Genomic DNA, 22449 nt, shown 5'->3' with positions numbered 1-22449 from the left:
GCTCTGCTGCTACGAGAGCCTCCAGAGGTCAGTCCTGTAGGGAAAAGCACAGGAAAGCAATACCCTAAGTAGTGTGAAACACACATATTTGGGCATTAGCAGCTACAGATGTTATACAGATGCACCATCGTGCAGGGCTGCACCAAGATTCTGGTCCTGCAGGGAGACTGACACAGCCAAAGCCAAAGCCATCCTTACAACGTGTTGGTTGTAAAGCAGAACCCAAACTGGGACAGACTACCAGGGCTTTGTAATTGGAATGTGCATATAAAGCTGTGCTTCCCTATGGAACCTATTGATATCGCTACCCAAACACATCCCATAAAGGCAGAGCTCAGGCGCAGCCAGCAGTAAGGAAAGCATGGAGGAAACAAGGCCTTACCCTTCACACACTGAAAATCACAGAGGAAAAAGCCAAAGTTTAACTTCCAAAGGCAGCTGGCAAGGAACGACAGACTGTTATCTCACTCATCTTGTTAAACCACGCTTCTCTTGTGCATAAATACTGAGGCTTGCATTAATTTTTGTGTGGTAACCCAGCACTGCATTACAGCTTTACCCATTACAGACCATCTCTGGTGCTCTCTCATCTTTTTCTTCTGTTCTCAAAGCACTGTTCCCTATGCAGGAAGAAAGAGCACGAGAATGGGGATGGTTTATAGGGCATAATGTTTCCAGAGACACATCAGTGTCTACACAGAAAAGCAGAGAGAAGAAAACAGTATATTGCAGTAGGCAAACTAACCTTGCAAGGAAAACCAAACCCAAACTTACTGCTCTGTTAAACCTGAGCAGCCATAAATAACTTGAAGGGTGAAGTTTAGCAGCAGCCATGTTGTAAGATGTGATAAAGGAAGAATGAAAGCAACAGGAGGAGTGAGATCTAAGTTAGCAGGGATCAGAAGCTCTAACCTGTTGTTTCTAATGCATAGCTCTTGCTGCAGCTGCTGTGCAAGTTAATTAAGCTGACTTATGGACAGAAGACTCAAAGCACTGCAGTATTTCAGCAGAGAAACACTGATTTTTAGCAGGCATAGCTGAACATCCAGCCTGCAATTGCTGCCTGCAGCTTACAGCACTGAAGTCCCTGCAGGAAAAGACTTTCCTTAATCACAAATACCTCACAGAGCAGCAGATCGTCAGCAGGACTGAGGGAGCCAAAGGACACGGGCTTGTTACAATGCCACAGTACCAGGAAAACACTCAGTAGCTTTTAAGAAGCACTTGAAACCAAAGGTTACGTACTGGTTTCATTCCAGCTCTGAGCCCAGTGCAGCAGTGATCTGGATACATACAGAACCTTCCTCTTACTCTGCATTGCAGTGCAAGGGGATTCATAAAGGTTCCGAATTTGGTACAGAAGCTCAGAAATGAGTGCAGCACTTCAAAATGCTTTAGAAGCATTTAGCAGAAGTATCTGATTTTAAAAACACTGTGGATGTTTCCAAACTGCAGTAGAGAAAATGAGACACATTGGCTGCTGATCGGATCTGAAATAAGAATAGAAAGAGATTATAGTAAGAAATAACTCACTCTTTGGGCAAAGGAAACAACTCAGGCAGTAGTAGGAGATAAATAAAGAACCAAAGTGCAGGCAGTGCCTCACAAACACACCCAGCACCACATCGCGCTGCCTCGCACATAAGCGCTCTATAATCAGACCACGAGCATCACCTGTTGGCGGAGCTTCAAAACTGCAAGCAGTAACCCAGCAGGTAACCCAGCAATTCACCAAGACTAGGAAGCCTACGTGGAAAATAATATCCTCACCTGTTTATTTTTGTTAGTTTTACCACTCGGTAACCTGGTTGGTTGGAACTCAGTGTGAATACAATCGAAGCTTTGCAGAAAGTCACACGTACCAAACACACTCCAGGCTCAAAACGTGTCTGCCTTGACTTCTCTTTTCTCTCTCAGTGTCTCTATCCAGGACGTCCATCGTCAGGGATCCAACAGAGTCCAACTCAGTCTCTCAAGTCAGGTGCCACATGGATTCAAAAGGTGGAGATGTCTCACAGACGGTCTTCCTTGTAGTGCATTGTGTCAGTGAGTTCGACCAGTGTGTCAGTATTCAACTTGGGGTTTTTTTACTCCACAATACAGAAATAGAACTTTACACGTAGCTTCGCATGCCTTATGGCCGCTCGCCCTACTATAGGACAGTGCAATAAATACAAATATCTGCACACTAGAAAAAGATCCAACTGCCATGATCTACACCTTGTTCATGAGTACAAACCTAGTCAACAATATGACAAATTCAGCAGAAAAAGTGGCAATGGCAGTAATAGTCTACTACAAAAACAAGGCTAGAAGCAAAGTGTTGTCAAGCTACAGAAAGTTTGCTACCTCCCAGTATGTGACGTAGGGCCCAATCCTGCCAAGTGACCAGAAGACTGCATCAGAACATGCTTTTCCCCCATTTAACAATGAATACTTATACAATTTATTTGGTTTTGATAACTGTTTATAAATAGCACACTATCATGACTATTCAACTATACAGCAACATGACATTTATAGCCTAATCCTGAATACAAAGTCCAAAGAACATGACTATGAAGGACAGAGAGCAAACGTTGTCAACTAAAAGCAGTTCCACTTCAGAAGTTTGTTTTATTGAGTATTTTTTTACACAAACGTTTGAAACCTAAGGAACAGGATTTCCTCTTCCCTCTGTTCCAGCAGTAATCTACCCACACATCACCCTTATAAATTAGTGATGGATTTTAACAGGTAAGCCCCTCAGGGCTATATATTTATATATTTTATATATATGCACATTTACTTTGAATTCTATGTAAAAGTTGAAAAAAAAAAAAAACAAACAAGTGTTGGAAAGAAAACCTCAGAATATATCACAGCTCTTTCAGCAAAAAAAATACAAATTAGTTTTATAACCACTATTCAATTTATCAAACTCTTCTTTTTTTTTTTCTGTTTAATTATGTACACATTACAGGAAATAAAACTTCTTCCACAAACATTCTCTAAGGTGACGGATACTGATAGATGATAGCAGGAGGAATATTAAACAAATGGGGGGGGGGATCCGTTTCTGCTTTTAAAAAGTAAAAAGTCACCATATAATTGAGTACAAAAACCTGCATTGAATGACAACTGCTGGTGTAGTAACTTGATCAGGTATGGAGACCAAGAGTATAGTAAAGCCCTATGGTAATAATATTTCTGTAGCGTTTTCCACTCGGTATGTGTATACTAAATGTTGGCAAAGTTTCTGTAGCATTAGCTTATACAAACATAGGAGTCCTCAGTCTGCTGCATAAAATGGAACAGGTGTGTTTTAATTCTCCTGAAATGCACCTGAATTGCAGAGTGTCACTTACAAACCGCATCATAACGAAGCTTCTCTTCAGAAAAATATCTGTTTGGCATCTCCAGGACTCTGTTCCATCGGACAATAGGGGCATTTTAATCTGGGGACAAAAACAACACGTTAGGATGGCAGTAATGCAGGCAGAAGCCTGCTGAAACACAGCTAAGCACAAAGCTTCTTCCTCCACCAGACTGGCAAGGACAGCCCTTCCTCCTTTCCCCCAGCAGCACACAACAACACTTGAAGGCTCTGCTAAAAGTTACCTTTCACAAAGAGAAACCTTATCCCATTTTTTTCCCCCCTTTAATCATGTTTTCTCACCTTTTACCCACTCACCTCTGAATTATTAAATACCAGGAAATTATTCTTCATGGCTAATCTATTATTTAAGCTTTGGGGTTAGTTAGTTTGTTGCATTGTAGCCGTTTTAAGCAGGCTGGTGGCTTTCAGTGTGATTTCATTAACATCCAGTCAGTTTTGCTCTCCTGTGCCCAAAATGCTGTCATTTCTCAATCCACACAGATCAGCACCTGCAGGCTATGGCTAAATAGGTCAGCCTGGCCTCCCTGCTGAGGTGTCCACCAGCACAACTCCATCTGCTCACTGTATTTCTTCTAGCACTGATGCATCTTTCCCCTATCTCTAAGTTTGCATCTTTCATTCCCCAAAGTCAATTTTGTCAGAGCTGTTCTGGCAGTAAAGCTGATGAATAAAAGCATCAGGAATGAGTGACCAGGGACAGGAATAACATAGCAGTAAGCTTACTGGCTTAAAATGGATAAAGTTACCCAAAAAGTATACCCTCCCCCTTTTTGTTTTGTTTTGTGTTTTTAAACAGAGCAAAGAATGCAAACATTACTCAGTGTTTTCAATCCCAGGATCACTTATTTTCAAGCTGGATGTCACAAAACAACCAAGAGCTCTAAAAAAGCCAACAGCCTTCATAGAAGCTTCATACATTCAACATGTTACCTTCTTCCTGATCGTGCTACCAAGGCACGATCATTCAACTACCCACTCAATTACTAAGCCAAAACCCCAGAGGTTTACTTCCCCTGCCTACTTTAAAGGGGGTTTCCACCATTACTAGCCTTGCTCCCAGTGAAAAACCAGGTGTGCAGAAATATCTCTTTGAATTTTGTGACAACATGATGGTATTTACAGCTTGGAACATTACTCCTTTGTCTACATTCCTTCACGTAAACCCTTTCAACAACATCAGAAGGTTTCTTATGCTATCCTCCAGCACATCAGCTCAGCCATCTGACTTCAAAGTCATACTCAAAGACTTACAAGCTTCCACCAGTTATGGAATTGTGGAGCCAGCTTTCCTCAAATGCCATATTCTAGTTTTAAGAGTCATCATTCTCTATACTTTGCTTGGAATGCAAAAAAAATGTAACTTACTTGCTGCCATTAAACATTTTATTCAAAGCATCTCTTGATATAATATGACCACAGACTAATTTCATAGGTGGATTATTATCTGTTGTTTGCTGACGGAGAATGGGACAGGCAAATATTGAATGGTACCAGCACTTTTTACCAAGGTCCACTTCAATCTGTGAAAGAAATGAAGATAATTTTATCTTGGGAAGCAACATTTCCAGACAACCATTCCTTTATGTCACAAAATTCCTTAAGTAAGAACTGTAACTCGGCACTGAAGGCAGCAAAGTCCATCAAGTTGATGCTTCACAACTTGAGGACTGAAAACTGCAGGGCTCGAATGTGCACACTTGAGGGTTCCACTCTCACTGTTATAAAAGAAACAGCTGAGAGAAAACTTGACACACACACTGAAGCTACATATGAATCTCTTCTAGGTTAAGACAGTGAGGCTAACTCAGACCATGCCCAGTTTGCAATAAACAGGATTTATTTCCAAATGAGGAGCAGCTCATTAGAGAGCTGCATGAGCCTAGTAAAAGCTGTAAAGGGAAAACAGGATTTTGTAACAACTGAACTTCATTTTAACTCAGTTGTGCTGAAAGCATAACGCACTGGATCCCAGTATATTCCCAGACACAGACATAGTACTATATCTTTTACCTCCTATCTGCCTGATCAAGTGTCAATGCAAAGCAGCCTACAAACAGACCTCAAGCCTAGCTGGAGGAAGTTCATGTTCCTCAGTGAGATTCAAACTTTATCAGCCACAGAACAGGAAGAGGACTCAGCTGTCCATGCTTATGTTTTATGCAAGTCCTGTACGTGGGTGCTGCTGAAGGCAGTGCCTTGTCTGTGGCAGCCTGCACAGCTGGTCATACCAGTGGGGCTCTTTTACAAGTAAGTATGGGTGGGTGGTGACTCACTCTCAGCTTTGCTATGGGTTGAACCTACAAACAGAAAAGCAGCAGCCAAGTCTATCAGCCAGCAGGGATGTGGCTCTGGGCAACCTGATCTGGTGGCTGGTAACCCTGCACATAGCAGGGGGCGGGGTGAAACTGGATGATCATTGTGGTTCTTTTCAACCCAGGCCATTCTATGATTCTATGATCAGCCCAAGCAGAGATCCTGAGGTCTCTGTATAGGAAATCTCAGACCCTGGAGCTGCTGGAGCTGGCAGTTATGTATGATATCCCTTACCATTCAGCACACAAGCAGCCTGAAATCTGCATTTCCCCATTAGAGATCTGTCTGCCCCATGACAGCTCAGCATTAACTCACCGGTAGTTCATCCTTCTGGTTCCAAACACCTGTGCACTGCCTTTGTTCAATAACTGCCTTGATATTAATTAGAGCTGGTAATGCTACACAACCTGCTGAAAAACTGCAGGAAAAAAAGAAAGAAACATTAACATAAGGTGAGTTTTAGCAAATAACTATTTCTTGTATTTCTGTTTTAAAAGCTTTTAGATACAACAGTGTTATACTACTTCATTCAATTTGTGTCCATGCTTCCAAGTAAAGAAAGAAAACAGATGTAGGAAAATACTGGCAAGCAAGAGAAGGAAGGAGAGCACAACGTGTAGTGACTGGAACAGGAGCAGCAGTATACAGCTGTACCATGGCAGAGCCTTAACATTCTGCCTGCTCTGAGTTACCCGTTTCCAGAACTTCCCACATTATTTTAGGGAAATACTTCAAAGCGTTAACAATGGTTTCTGACAATTTAACAGACATTTTGATGGACAATAAGTCTAATGACAGTGCTATGGGCCTGGAAATCAGCAGCAACAGAAACAGGATTTATCAGCCTGCCCTGCTTCTCCAGCAAATCATTTTGTTATCTGTGCATGGTTTATTATCATGACCTTCCCCTCCTCTGCTCCTCCAGATACTTATCCTTAAGGTTTCTACAGCAATACTGTGGCTAGGTTTCTTGTGAGGGATGTGCCTGAAGCCTACCAGCCTGCTGCCCATTATTATAAAGAAAAATGAAATGAAGCACCTCTCCTAATGACTGGCCTTTTCATTCCTCACACTTGGTTTTTGTTGGTGTCAGCACTGAGCACAACCTGTGTTAACTCTTTGGGAAGTTAATACAGGTGGTATCATAAAAGCAAAACTGCTTTAAGTGTTCTGTACATCTCTAGATGAGTCCTATGGGCGTCTTAACAATTCAAGTAAACAGTAAATATGAATAACAATCTGGCATCTCGTCCTTCAAGACTGTGAACACTAAGTTTCCCTATTGACTCCACACAGTAATTCAGACCAGGAGACCAGAATCAGACACATATGGAAGAAAGCAATCAGCCTTTAAAAGAAAACAACAGCAGGTGACTGCTATCAGCGTGCTGAAAAGCCGTCCATCTGATAACAGGGATTTCACTTGAAGCTAGTTTAATTTTTAAAGGATTTGCAGCACCAAAGGTCACTACAGTTTCAAACAGCCTTGCTTATGACAGGAATATCAACATCACTTGTGCAGTAAGCACGTTGCAGCGCAATCAAATTCATATCGGGCTCAAACCAAGTGACCAATGGATCCCAACAAGGGATTTTTCCACTGCATTGAAAATCTCAGACACTTGCACTGAAAGCTGCAGCATTACAGTGTCAGTGCGAGGAAAGCACCAAGGGTGGTTATTCATTTCACTGCAACAGGAACAAGATGAAAACTAACAACCAAAGTTATAGATATTCATAACTTCGGCTATCTATAAAATCCTCCAACTCATGTGGAAGCACCCCCTTTGTTGTAGCTTATGACAGAGGTTTGAAACAGGAGAAGCAGAAGGTATGACAACTTTAAACAGAGCTCTAAAGGAGAATAATAAAACACAAACAGTAGTTGAAAAACAGACCCAAGAAGAGCTAAGGAAGCTTCTGCTGAGTACTGAAACTAGCCCAGCAAGATGCATGCATGTAATTCATTTTCCATTAAATGCTTGAAACAGAAATCAGAACATCAGGCAATTGGCAGCCAAAGGTTAAATAGCAGCTGATCTGTATTATCTTCTGAAAAGCCAGGAGATTAAACTGCTTTTTCTTAACATTTCCAGCAGCCTACGATCGATTTGCATTTTGTCGGATTAGCCTCCTAGGCTTCAAAGTGCCTTTTTTCTTTTGAAATGAGGGCCAAGGAAGAGTTTGGAAATTTGAGCAAGCTAAAATCACAACTTGATTCAAACACTCCTGTAAGGAGAAGACAGGTGAAAAAATGTGTGTATTAAAAAGAGATGATCAAGTGCTGACAATGTGGCTGGAGCTTTAGTGCTTTGTAGGGACACAGCAGGAAGGGTTCCCACACATTTGTTGTGGAAATAAAGGGCTGATGGCCATCCTCATCCTTCCCTCTAAGCTACAGAAGCCAAGGTCCATCCATGAATGCTTCCTTTTGATGCTTCCTCTCCAGCTGAGAAAGTCCAGTGCACCAGAATCTCTCATCATTTACATCTTTGCAAGTCTCACTGGAGCTAAATGTAACCACACTCTTTACTTCACACAAGCTAAATAAGACTATTTGTCAGCATTTACTCTGTCCTCAATTAGAAACAGAAACCAAAACTCTACATACTAGGTCTTAGAAGCAAGCATAAAGCAGCATACCTAACACTGAGCGGTGATTCAACTGAGAGACCCAGAAGAGCACAGGCATCTCTTGTGAAGATGTCACAGATGTCCGCCCACTGATTTGCATCTAATAGATGAACGTACGGCGAGTTCTCTATGCCTTGCCTCAGGTACACCAGGCTGCCCATCAAAACCTGAATATCTGTGAGGGATTAGGAACAGTTAGTTGGTTTATGCTATGAACAAAAGCTGGTGTCTTCACTTTTAGATTGTATGAAGGAAACAAGCAGAAGTGGAAGATATTGGAACATGATTTGTATATAACTTCCACATGCCACTTCCAAGTGCCTTGGTCACAATGAGGGAAATAAAACCTTACCTTTCTGATGGTTTAGGGCAAATGGCTGGAAGTTCTTCGCGTACTGAAGTGCTTCTCTTTGATTTGCTGTTCCTCCCATCAATAAACTAATGAAATATAACCTGTGTAGTTTGAACTCCAGCGAACTATTTTGTGCCATAAGCATTTCTCTGTTGGATACTGCCCACCTGGAAGAAACGAGGAGGTACAAAAGGACACGGAACAGGAGTAATTAGATGTCAGCCCACACGATATCAAATTATTACAATTATCAAGCATCTATTTCAAGATGACTGTTCCTTGAACTTAGCCTACATGGAGCACAGAAAAAGAGTTAAGATCTTTTACAAGTAAGAGTCATGGTGCACACACAATATATGTACAACATGCTGCATAGGTTAGCCTCTGCCTTCTAACACAGCAACTGGAACGCAAAACTGATTTAGACATAATAGAAGGTAGAAACATAGGAATGAATTTCAGCTATTTGAATTAATAGCACTGAACCTTAACAATTACAGTCTTCTGCTGCATGCTATACAGCTTTGACCAACACTGTCAACAACACGTTTTTCAACTTCCTCATTCCCCAAACATCATCTGCTGAGCCACTGTGTTTATGTGTACGTTGCCCTGGAGAGGGGAAGTTCATCTATGGAATCATCAAAGAACAAGTCCATGCACTGCAGGTACAAGGGGAAGAGAAATCAGTCTGGATACAATACTTGGCTCTGCTGAAAACCTGATCTGTGTTATTTTCAACTGGTTGCAATAGAGACTGTTTTTCCAAACTAGCTTTCAGGCAATCTTTCTGGCTTTTTTGTACTCTGAGTGGCAGCACTGATTTGGATGAGAAGAAAGCAAATACAGAAGCAAGGCCTGAGGTGTTTGGACTAGCGTGTTCCATTCCCATTCAAAGGATTTGCAATAGAAAGAGAAAAAGCAGAAAATGATGGTTAAAACATTTAACTCACATGCTCCCCACCACAGTTTAACATCGTCAGTAATCACAACACCTGTCTTCCTAACGCCTATCAAAATGATGCTCAGAGCACTTTCAATTCTGTGACTCAAATCTACCTGAAATTTTTGAAGTACATTGCACACTATACAAACCACAGCTCTCCTCTAGATCCTATGTGGAATTGAGTTGGGATGAATCTTACAAAGCCTAACGAAGATTAAATGAGCTTAATCCACATCCCAAAGGTCACAATGAATACCAAAACCTCTCTGCTTTACAGACACAGAGGCAGAGAGTTTTTGCCCTGAAAAGTCACACTATAAGCAGAAACGAGGCAGGGTGGGGGAGGGAAGCCAGCATACAAACTGAACTAACAATACACTCCATTCTTCATCTAATTCAGCTGTCTAGGGAATAAGGCTTCCTTTGAAGAAGGACCATTCCTTCTCCTTTGTTTGAAAAATATTTAACACATTGCAGGAATGAAAAGCCATGGCTAAGTTGCAACGAATAAGACACAGGGCCTGGGTAATCTGAGCTAAAATGAACACAGTGAGTTGAGGTATATAGACACACAAGCAATAATTTACTGCTCCTCAGAGAGAGAGCATCCTTTACTTTAGGTTTGAATATCAGAGCACCCTGCATGTATCGTAGATGACAATGACCTCTGAACTGACACACACCTGAGCTGGTATTAAGATCTGGACTGAAACACATTTTCAATGTTTTGTTCCATGCCTTTCACATTTAAAAGGTTGCTAAAAAGCTATTCTTGCTTTTGAGTAAGCTTACCAAAGCCACAAAAATAGGCTGAGGGTTGGTTTGCTACTTTGTTGTTTTTAAAATAAAAGCTGTTCTGATTTGTACCAAATAGATATGTACCCACTCCTGGAAACTATAAGACAGTAGTTCATGAGATATTCCATCATCTTTCCCTTACAGAAGCATCCTACGTGTCTAATGGTTGTGAAGTCTATTAAGGTGATGAAAACATCTTAGTCTAAGGCTGATCGATAACATCTCAGCCACTCTCAGACTTCAGGTAATGCTGAATGCTCAGACAGAACCTGCAACTCTTGGACTCACCAAGTTGTTTTGCTCAGATCACACTTTCAGCCCACATTTCCCCTTGTAGCCCACACACCAGAAACACTTCCTGGCCACCAGGGCCATATCTCTGTCCCAACACTAATGACCACCTACCTGGCAGCAGTAGCCCTTACAGGTCATAGCTATTCTTTCACTCCCTCTTCCCAGCCTTTATCTACACTAAACAGGGAACTGTCTTGAGGAAAAAGCGATACAGTTGATCCTAAATCTAAGTTTTGCTCACCACCGGGGCTCAGTGAAGCAAAGAAGACTTGGTGATACCCAACACCTTTATTAAGTCCTATTATCCTCAACAGCTAGACCTTTGTGCATAACATTCTATAGTGTTTCACTGTAAGTACAGTAAAGAACCATCATGACAGATCCCTGGTTAAGTTTCCTCCCCAAACCTTCAATTAACTCTTAATCCTTTGTGGTTGGACTTAATAATCTTTAAGGTCTTTTCCAACCTGGGCAATTCTATGATTCTATTACTCTTAAGAAAGAGACCCTTAGTTAAGCATTGACCACTGGGAGGAACAACAAGGGAACAACTGGGAAACGTTTGCTCAATAATGGGATGTCACAAAGAACAAATGAGGACACACCAAAACAAAGATTAAATATTTAAAGTGAAAAACTATGGATTTAATAAAAGAATTTTTAAAAAAGAGGAAAAAAAAGAGCAGACTCACTCTAACGCAGGTCTCAGAACTCTAACTTTTAATGCTTCCAATATTCGATTTAATTCCACAAATGGTTCTTTCTGACTCTGATCTATTGATAGACCAGATTCCTGAAAAACAAAGGCACGCTTCAGGTTAAAGCCTATAAAAGACACAATTAAACTACTGTTTTCCTGACAGTTTCAATATTCCCCTGGAAAATTAACATTCAGATAAGGATGCTACCACAAAGCACAACGCTCCACATTCAATACCATTCAACATCCACACTTATCATTACCTGACACAGTTCCTCGGCCACATCCAACATCCCCTGCCGGAAGAAGTGCTCCACCATCACCTCGTTGAGGATCCGCTGGCTGTCAGCCTGCCAGCACCCATCTATCCCCACGCTGCTGATGTCAGAGTCGAAGTTCTGAAAGGTACAAATTAACATTTAATAGGTTGGAACAAAGAGCCCCGTGTAATTTTGCTCGCATTACGCAGGACACCTATGTCTCCACTCCGGTGCTTTCTGCCTATTACTCAGTTTGCCCTTAATTACCTCCTGTTCAAAGTGAAATGTATCTGTCAGCTGCTTCATTATCTCCTGTGTACAGAAGACATCCTTTGGCTTGCTCATCTCACGTCTCAATATTATCCACTGTAAGGAACTACACTGACAAATTACAAGTTAGCTAGCAAATGAGAAATGGAGTTAACTAATAAAGACTGCAATGGGTTTCTGCAGAAAGTATCTGCAGAAAAGAGTTTTCCATACATGAAAACTGAACAGCATAAAGAACAGAAGACAAAAATCGCCCACGTCAAAATCAGAATAGCATTATCAATGCATCACTGTCACTACAGGGCACCAAATTAGAAGTAAAAGTTTTAACTCGACAATTTTTGACATAATTGGGGGGGGGCAGACAATGCTGGAAAAGGAAAATGTCACTTCTCCCCAGGCTCCCAATGACTATGAAATCCACATCTCTGCAGATCTCGATATACCGGCACCTGAACTTTGAAGATCTGAGAGTGTTTTTGCAGATCTAACCCCAGTGATCCCACTGCTGCGTATTTTTAAGTCAGTGGCCTCCGGACATGTTCCAGGAATAAGTAGAAATGTTGTCACGGTGATTCTTTAGTAACACTTGGCACTGTGCCTCTTGGCAACAGGAGAGCAACGCTTACTCCAACCCAGAATATAAAACATGATTTTAACTGCTAACACGTTCAGTGCTCTGGGCAAGCAAGATAATTTGAATAAATATCCACACCCATTGCCCAAAATAAACTTTTTGCAAGAGAAACAGAGCCTGGCAGACAGTGCATTGCCTGATTGCCTGGTAACTACTGCTGCCTTCTAGGAAGTAACTTCAGAAACCAGAAGCTCGGTGAAATTAGCAATGCTTCAGCTTTGGTTCTGTGATGATGGCTCTCTATCAGCCAGCTAACACTGGAGCAGCAGGTTAGCCTAAACCCAGCCTGGTAAGGGCTGCTGGTACAGAGCTGGGTAACCAGCTTCTGAGCAAATGGGAGTCGGCAGCACTGGTTTGCATCAGATCAGCACTTTGTATTTCAGTGCTGCAATACCTCTGACCTTCAGAAAGAGCCCAACAAGTCAGATGATGTTTTGTGACAACACACACCAGGCAACAGACATTTGCAGAGCAATGCTGTCAAGTGCAGTCAGAAGCCTCCGATTAACCTGTTCTAGAAGTGAGATCAAGTTTGAAGGAGATTCTTAAAAAATAAACAACAAAAAAAACCACAGTAGAGAGCGACGTTCCTCTGAGGTCCATGCAAAGAAATATGCAGAGGGAAGGCACAGCAGTTCTGCACTCTGCTGAGCCCTCCCCACCATTCAGGGAACATGGCTGGGTGACAACAACACCCCCAGAGCTCCATATCTGAGCTCCCCCAGACCTAACCCAGCCACTCAACCTCCAGACCGAAGGGCTCACTTTGAATCACACATCTCCCCCACGATACCCACATGGCTATGCCTGCTGCTTTGTAATAGGTAGCAAATACCTACGCACCCTTCAGCTGCAACCTCCAGGGCTGAAACTGCTCCGATGCTGCTCTGCAACATCATGAGAAAGGAGCAGCGTCCTCAGCCTCACACACAGCTTCAAAGCCACCACTCCCTTCATAAACCTTCAGTAAAACACTCACCTCAGGCTAGCAAATTCTCTTCCATCTTTTGGAGATGGTGGGGCAAGACAAGCATCTAAATCACTGTCACTGAGACAAGTCTCAGAGCTAACACTTCCAGACTGGTGTCTCGACTTCTATGTTCCCTGCTGTGCTGCTTATCTTCAAACTTTGTATTGAAAAACATAAGAATTTTGAAGATTAAATAACACTGTTCTCATCTGTGCCAATCCTTTGAAGCCTTTACAGTTCAATACCATTGCTGATTCTGGTACTGCTTTCCAGACAGCCCTAGCAGGTAACAAATCCATAGAGAAGATATTAAACAAATAACAGAGGTAGCACTGAGAACATATAAGCTCTTTTTTCATTACTTTGGTTTCTGGGATAGAAAAGAAGATTCATTATCAATTAAGTTATTCTTTGTTCTGTTTCAACTTCTAGCACACACACACATATGTATTTTATTCTGAGACAAACCTACGAGATTCGAGAAACTTCTCAAAACCCCACTGCAAATTTGATTTCTTTTTAATCCCATCAAAGATGGTAACAGTGACTCACACCAACCTAGAAGTGCTGTAGCTTCATGTCATATAATACAATCCAGGGACCTCAAGAAATGATTTTTTTCCTCCCCCTCACCTGTTCTCTGATGAAGCCATGTTTGATCAGGCTCTCATTTCAATTAATTTTCTTTGAAGAAAAAAAAAACAAACCCAAAAACGAATAATGATTTCTGGGGTCTTTATGATATGTGGGATCCTACAGTTCTGCTTCCAGTGGGCCCTGAACAGTTTCAAGAACCAACAGTGCACAATTGAGCAAGTGACTGTCACATGTCAGAACAAATGACTGCTTGCCTTTCGCTTACTTATTTCATAGCTGTCATGCCAGCATTATATGCTCGTGACTACGTATCTCATAGCTTTGTTTTCTAAATGCCAACAGTGTGCCAACTGATGGCATGGGGAATTTCACAGCGTTTCAGAAGTTAAATGAATTCCTTATATTACAGACCCCAAAATGTTTATTTTACACTTTCAATGTTAAGCTTAGAAGTGTGTCAGTTCTTATTGCAGAGCAGCAGCCACTCTTTAAGGAGCCTAACTAACAAGCCTAAGGGAAAAGTGTAGAGTATAATGTATTAAATTTACCAATAATACAAATACACTACTGATAATTGCTGAAATATGAGGACTCAAGGCACTCATATGACGAACCATTTCAACCAACACAACCTTCCCTATTAATAACATGATAAGAAGAAGGATGATGACTAAGGACAGTTGTATTCACCAGCTTTCCAGCATAGTTTACTTTGGGCATTCCTTCCTTCTTCTGAGTTCTGACCCTAAACACAAACACAACGCACTTGATAGAAGTTCTCTGTTCAGTTCGTTGGTTCACAAGATCATGCTCAACTTGCAAAGACATCTAAAGCTTTCTTAAACAAAGGCATTTAACTACTGCTCACATGGTTACTAGAGGGAAACATTTATTTGCCCCATTTAGTTGTCTCATCCATGCTTGGGGATGAACTCATTGCAGACAAATGACATACACAGGGAGCAATGAGTAAACTACCTGCTAACACCATGCTGAACAACAAGGAGGTGGACGAACACTGGAAGTGAAGCAGATGCAACATTCCTTTCCAAAGAAGACAACGCTCTTCAGAAGGAAGGGGCACATATGCACGTAATCCATTAGATCCCATCCAAGTTAGTAAGTAATGACTAAACCAACTTAAAAGCAGACCAGACTAAAACTGACATAGATGTACCCCCCCACACCCATCAACAATGTGGGGAAAAAAATTAAACTTTTTGGCACAAAACGAAAATGTAGCAAATTCTTTCAGTAGGATTGTTGATTCTATGTGTAACAACAGCTGTCATTTGGACGTGTCACATTAAATTGGTACCAGCATCAGCATGTCTCCCAACCTCAAAGCAGGCAATAAAATCATGAGTTATATTTATCCGTGCCTGAGCAAACACAGCTACAACCACCGCAACTGGTGTTCCAGAGATGTTAATCCAGCCATAAAATAAATGAGAAAATGCTGGGTGAGGATTTAGACACAGCAAACGGAACTCAGATCTCCTGAATCAAAGCAGAGGCTGCTTCTTTAAATTCAGACAAGCATTTCATTTCTGAAGCAGTAATATTTTGTCCAGAATGTGTCAAGAATCAATTTGCGACATCAATTACAGTTAATTACTGCTATTAGTTTCAGCTTAAGTATATTATAGGGAAGCAATGTGGAGAAGGCAATTTCAGTAGTTTTTGAGCACGTTTTCCAGCAGCATGGAGAAAATGCACTGAACATACATGGAAAGTTCCCTTCAGGTGTTACTGTCCAGGGTTTAAACTTTGCACTTTCATTTGACAAACATGCTGGGATTTCAGGATATACCTTCAAGTAGCAGTGAGAAGTGATAAATCCAAACTACTTGAATGCTGAACAGCTCCTATCTAAGGAGATAATCCTCACTGGTGCCCAGTAACGTGTCCTCAGCTCCCAGCAGGACAGGGGACACGTGCAGTTTCCACTGGAAGCCTTTTGTTGAAAACATTATAGACATGTAGCAAGAGCGAGAATCCAGGGGAACAAGCAGGTCACACAGTGCAAGTTGAGCTCTGTATGGAACAGCCCTCTGAAACAGCTTTTCTGACCCCTTACAGGCACACAGTAGATCACTGCATCCCTTCCTGCTGTTTATAAAACCAAGCACTTCAAATTTAACAAATGCTTTCATTTATAGCCGTTCTTTTTAAAATGAAACCAGTAGACAGAATGCTAAGACAGCAACATCGCTGTCAGAACTATGCACAAGACAAAGCAGCAGCAATTTGAATATCAGACTCAAGTCTCAACTTTATTAAGCTTGTATTCATTGTCTCCGTTGGCCTCTAAGAAATATTGCCACTAATTTCCATGGCAGATTTACACCCTTTATACAAGACCAAGGGCTGCTGTACCTCAGACTATTGAAATGAAAAAGGTACACCCAAATCTGAAAGCTTTTAATACACAGTCCACATGGTAAGGCAGAATAGGAAAGTTTCAAACAGAGGACAAGATTACATAGATTTATTTCAGGCTTCACACCAGTAATAAGGATGGAATTTTACTCTAGTTAATAGGTTTAGATGCAGCAGCAAGGATTAGAAGAGGCAGATGCACCCTTAAGCTTTGGATAACAGTGATGCTTGGATTAAAGCTATTAGTACAAAGTTTGAGCTCTCCATGATGGTCAATCATAAGCAAAACAATCCCAACAGCTGCACAGACGTTCTGCCCTACAATGCAGCACTATGCACTTCATCAGCTTGTTGTGTTACTGTTAAATGATGCTTTAATAGCTTACCACTACTAACAAAGTTGAAATGAGATACTCAAATGATGAATTAGTGCCCTGTAATGACACAAGTGTTTCTGTCCAGCTGAAAAGTTGTTTTTAATGAAAGTAGAATAAATTCAACCACAACGTTGTGAAATTAAGCCCTAAGAACCGATGACACATCTGATATATGTAAGGATGTCTGTCTCAAATTCTCTCAGCTTCTAAGCTGCCTTCAAGAACAGAATACTACTTCCTGGTCATTTGCCGTGGACAATTAATCAGAACTGAAACACACATCTATAAATAATACTCCTTATCAAGACTATTGTTGAGGCAAACATTTTGCTATGCAGATATAATACTTTCTGTTACCAGGTCTGGACCTCCATGCCACGTTCTCTTGTTAATGACAGATTCGAGCTGCTCCAAAATGAAGCACTCTGTATAGGAGTTCTGAAGTGCTGCTGCACACCCTATGCTCTTATGTCTACCTCCAACCCTACACTGCTGCAGCTGAAAGGAAGACTAAAGATGAACTGATCACAGTTCTGTGAGAGAGTATCTGTGATCACGGAATACATGCAGTAACACCATCAAGCCACAGTACACATACCTTATCAATGGCTTTTCCAACTCGGGATACACTGCTGTGAATGTCTTTGTGATCAGAGGCCAGTTTTTGAACTGTGTCCTTTATTCTTTTACAACACTGCGTCATAACAAGTGAAATTGTCCCTGACAAGTCTCCATCTTGATCTAAACGCAAAAGAGAGGAAAATTACCAACTCTGTTAGAAAGAAACAACTTAAATGACTCAACATGCAACATCATAAAGACAAGAGGTATTAAAAGAAAGAAATATGATTAGGAAGCATTGGTGAAGCTTAAATTAAGTAAAACACACAGGACATGGCTCAGCCCACGAGGAAACCAGTGTGGTACAGAAATAACACTCGGTAAGTGCAGCACTTTAAAAAGTAACATAAATATCTTGTGCATCCTACTTGAGTTCAGCAGATTAATAAACAGGTCTCCAAGAAACACCCCCAAACACACATAACAGGAAACTGACTCTAAACTGCTACAGGATCAGTTCCCTTCTAAACCTCTCCCTGAAGACACATCGGAGCACTGTGTTTAAAGTCAACAATGTGACAGCAAAGTTTGAATTAATGAGGTCCCAATTCACTCTCAACCTCAAACTACCTCCTTACTCCATAAGGTGTCAGCCTGCATTTGAGCTGTGCAAAACGTTTGCATCCTGAGCAGTGGGAACAGCCCCAAATAGTGCCATCAGTCTCAGCCTCTCCTTGAGGGATGCAAAATAACCCATAAAGGCCCTGAGTGTAGACATCAGGGTTCTAAGAACGAGTGGATGGTCAGGTAGGATTTATCTCTAGCAGTACAACGTTAAGCTCACCCAACAGTGCAGTGCTGTATGACCCGTGCTGGGGGCAATATAAATATGCAATGCTCACAACCCCCTTACCGTCTCCTCTCACCTAATTCACATCCCTCCTGCCACAACCAACAACAGCGTTAAAAGCATCCTTCTGTGCTTTACTGCTTTTGGTTTCTAACTTGCCAGCCTTACCTCTGCATGTCTCTCCTCTCTCTAACTTCATTCTACTTGAAGATGGATCCTTTTAGGCACACACACTCAGCACTTCAGCTCTACTGAAGGCTACTTTAAATAGACCAGCCCAGAAATGCTTTCTAACATCCCAGATCCAAACAATTCACGTGGAAAATAAAAACCCAAACCATTTCTCTGAAGATTTTAAAAAGCAAATCACTTCTTTCATCAAGTTTGTTCCCTTCTCATTCTGTACTTCAGCAGGTTTCTGGTTCGAGTGACACCTTAAGAGATCAGTTCCAATGCTGGCAAGCTGAGAACAATAGAAACAAACAGTAACTATTACAATGCACGCTTAACAATGTGCCTTGGAGAGGGCAAAGGAAACCCAGCTCACAAAGAACCATTCAGCAGCCCTTACTCTTAACGCCTTCTCTTATGCATCCCAACTTTCAACTCTGCTATTGGCATCAACAGCAGAAACAAGCTTATGTTGTTACATACTACAATTGATCACCCCTAGGTAAGTAAATAACTCCACACCCCCCATGCACCAAGTTTCTTTCTCTGGTTCCATGAAGACAATGTTAAGCTCTGACAGAGCTCTTCGTTTTTCCTATTGAGGATGGAAACAGTCCCTTGAGTGGACAGTCACCAATTTGGCTCAACACATCTCTTACCTTCAATAATAACCATTAGTTCTGTTACTGTTTACTTCTTGTGACAGGCATTTTAAACTTACATAAAGGATTAAGTAACTTTCTGGTGCCTTCTCCCAGGAAGTCGGATTATACCACAACCGAAACATAAGTGCTCGTTCCCCAAATCTGCCTCACCCAACAAACAGAGAAGATCAAACACATTAATTGCCTTTTTTTTTCCTAGAAAAGCCATTAAGCTAAAAGCCAAACAACTTATACACACACTACCTTTCTACCCCAAGCAAATAAGTGGATTATTGTCCCCTAACAGCAGAAACGCCATCAAATGTATATGAGGAAAAGATTTCTCCCCCTACACACATCTCTTTCTGCTTTAATTAAGCTCATGATTATTTGCAATAAATCAGCAGAAGAGAGCCTGCAGACAGACCCCCCCACCACCAGCATTCAGTGCTCACAGAACCAGACGGACTGACAGCTTCACTACACAGGGTGTACAGAGCTGCAATTTAAAAGGAGATACTTCAGCAATCACAGAATGACCCGGGTTGGAAGGGACCTCAAGGATCATGTAGTTCCAACCCCCCTGCCTGGCAGGGCCACCAAACACACACCTTTACTAGATCAGGTTGCCCAGGGCCCCGTCCAACCTGGTCTTGAACACCTCCAAGGACGGGGCATCCACAACCTCCCTGGGCAGCCTGTTCCAAGGCCTAACCACTCTCCTAGGGATACACTGCTGTCTGAAGAATCAGACACCAGGCACTGAGCAGAGCTCAAAGCCAAGTTCAGTCAGCCAGGCACTGAGCAGACATTGCTTCCACCATCCAAGAAGAATAAGCAATCCTGCCTTGGCTGCTCTAGGAGATGAGATGTATTAAAGGGAAAGAAAAGCAAACTTGGTCTTCCTATCCACATGGCTCAACACGGGGCTGCTCAGCGCTTGGGCTTTAACATGAAAAACAGCTCAAGAAATATTAAGAGTAGGAAAAAAGAGCACAAGATTGAAGCTGCTTTGGCCTCTAAACTCTCAGGCTGTTTTCTCTCCACCCATTTCCTTTTGATAGCCACTGCCTTTCCATATGTCTTTGCTTCCATATTTCGTCCCACAGCATCAACTTCTTTCTATTACTTTTGGATCTGTTTTGTCATTTTGTTTCTATTTATTTTCCCTTTTAAACTACACATGCAGTGGGATATTTCTGCAGTTCACACCCCTAAATTACAGAGCTCCACATTAAGATATCCGGCTGCTTATATGTCCATCAATTCTCAAAAACAATTCAGGTCACAGCACATAAAGCTGCAAGCAAACAGTCTTACTAGAAACATACATGAAACCTATAAAAGCTGCCTACCCACAGGCATCAGAATTGAATAGAGCCCTGAGATATTTGAGCACACACTGCCAACACAACATTAGTTTCATTCTCGAGTGCTGACTAAAAGAAAATTCAGTGTGGGACGCACTGTGCTGGGACAGCATCACCAGTTGGTCAGTAAATGCTGAGAACACATCTAAGGTTTTATAATACCAGCCCAAAACACTTGCAAGTGGAGCCTGGAGGGAGCACGCTGGAGTTTCACTTTACTACAACAAAAGTAAGAGCTCTGGATGTGGAAATGAATCATAGAATAGTTGAAAAGTACCTCACAGATCATTCAGTTTCAACCCCCATGCCATAGGCAGGGTCGCCAACCACCAGACCAGGCTGCCCAGAGCCACATCCAGCCTGGAATAGGATGCTGACAAAAACCTTTACAGCCCCACAGATTCCCACAAGTATCAACACAATCCTAAGGGTCGCACCACAAAGTTTCCCAAACAAGGTCAGCATCTGTTTATGAGGATAAGCATTAAGGACTGTCAGTAAAACATACAAGCTCAAAGTCTTTTCAAAGCCACTGAGCGCATTGACTGAGATGCGCTTCCAAAATAACACCAAAAAAGACAGGCCATGACTTCATCCCAAACAATTGCCTCAGAACCGCATTTCCATATTTGCTCTCTATGCAAACTGCTCTGTACAACACAGCAATTCTCACACACTTCTGTTCATGGTCCTGGAAGTAAATGTAAAGCTAAGCAAGAACTGTATTTGTAACAAATCCACAGTAAATATAATTTACTGCGAACCAAACCAAAGAAAGCAGGGAAATAACACTCTGCTGTCAAGTTTAGGCAGAGGAACCGGGGCAGCTCCCACTCCTAATCCCTGAGCCACCACTCACTTCCTGCAGGGCGCTGGGTGAAGTCGCTTCATCCTCCTCATCACCCCTCCCACAACCATCATCATAAACACGGCGCTGATTTTGCAAGCCGAGTGTCTCATGTTTACAGAGCGCTTCGGAGACTTGAGCCTGCCCACACCAGCTGCAAAACAGAAACTCACGAGGCCGGGTTTGCTTCCAGCTGAAGGAGCTGCCACAACGAAAGTAAACAAGTGACAAAAGCATTAAGAAATAAAGAGAAAACAAAGAGGAAGACGAAACGAACAGTGGGCTCGGTGCTTTATTACGAGCCTGTTCTTTATCTCCTGGCAGTCCTGCAGGGATGAGAGCCCTGGGTCACACAGCGCTGAGGGCACAGGGCTGTGTGTGGGCCTCGCTTCCACATTGATGGGTTTAAAGACCTTCTGAAGCGTTTTGACCCGACGGATGGGGAAGGAGGGCGGAGGGCTGGGGACGGACAGCGATAGGGAAGAAAAGCGGGGTTGGGGGGGATGAAGGAGAGGAGGGAGAGGAAGGGGAGGAAGGGGAGGAAGGGGAGGAAGGGGAGGAAGGGGAGGAAGGGGAGGAAGGGGAGGAAGGGGGGGTTCCTCACGTACTCTCTGTCTGGAGGATCTCCCTCCTCAGCCCTCCCGCGTACTGGATGAGCTCCTCCAGGCTCCGCTCGCAGAGCTGCCCGTAGCCCGAGAACTTCTGCAGCACCTTCTCCAGCTCCCTCTCCACCGTCACGCACTGGTCCATAGCGGCCGGCACGGGGCCGCCTTCTTCTTCTTCGTCTCCCCCCACCCCCGTGCTCCGCGGCCTGGCCCGGCCGCCCTCCGTCAGCCCCGGCCCGGCGTCCAACTTCCCGTTGGTTCTCCCCCAGCTGTGCTCAGGCAGCGCTGCGGGCAGCCGGGGACCTTCGGGGACAGAGGGAGGGGCGGCGATTATTGCTCAGGCAGCGCGGCGGGCAGCCCTGACCTACCGGCTTGAGGGAGCCGCCATTTTGTTTTGATGCTCTCACAGAGCGTCTCGTTGGTTTATTTCATTAACATCACATAAGTAACATTTCATAACACACAGAAATATTTGTTGAGACCCCCTTGGTC

At 42.6% G+C, this 22449-nt stretch overlaps 1 protein-coding gene across 4 annotated transcripts; it reads right to left on the bottom strand.

Annotated features, from left to right (window-relative positions):
- Window positions 1-1747: 1747 nt before the first annotated feature.
- On the bottom strand, window positions 1748-22256 carry RMND5A (required for meiotic nuclear division 5 homolog A). 4 transcript variants are annotated; one of them, XM_015862854.1, is made up of 9 exons: window positions 21961-22256; window positions 17508-17650; window positions 11680-11814; window positions 11409-11509; window positions 8679-8845; window positions 8336-8501; window positions 6008-6110; window positions 4745-4899; window positions 1748-3437 (listed from the first exon to the last, which is right to left on the bottom strand). In XM_015862854.1, the coding sequence occupies exons 1-9, from the start codon at window positions 22100-22102 to the stop codon at window positions 3374-3376; spliced, it is 1176 nt and encodes a 391-aa protein (XP_015718340.1). In that variant the 5' UTR covers window positions 22103-22256; the 3' UTR covers window positions 1748-3373. The 4 variants fall into 4 exon arrangements, with proteins under 4 accessions (XP_015718340.1, XP_032299939.1, XP_015718341.1 ...); XM_032444048.1 differs by lacking the exon at window positions 21961-22256 and adding an exon at window positions 21365-21508; XM_015862855.2 differs by lacking the exon at window positions 21961-22256 and adding an exon at window positions 18489-18794.
- Between the last annotated feature and the right edge of the window lie 193 nt (window positions 22257-22449).

The sequence above is a fragment of the Coturnix japonica genome, chromosome 4 (assembly GCF_001577835.2).
Source record: "Coturnix japonica isolate 7356 chromosome 4, Coturnix japonica 2.1, whole genome shotgun sequence".
NCBI classification, from domain to species: Eukaryota; Metazoa; Chordata; class Aves; order Galliformes; family Phasianidae; genus Coturnix; species Coturnix japonica.
This window is presented reverse-complemented; position numbering and strand designations above follow the sequence as displayed.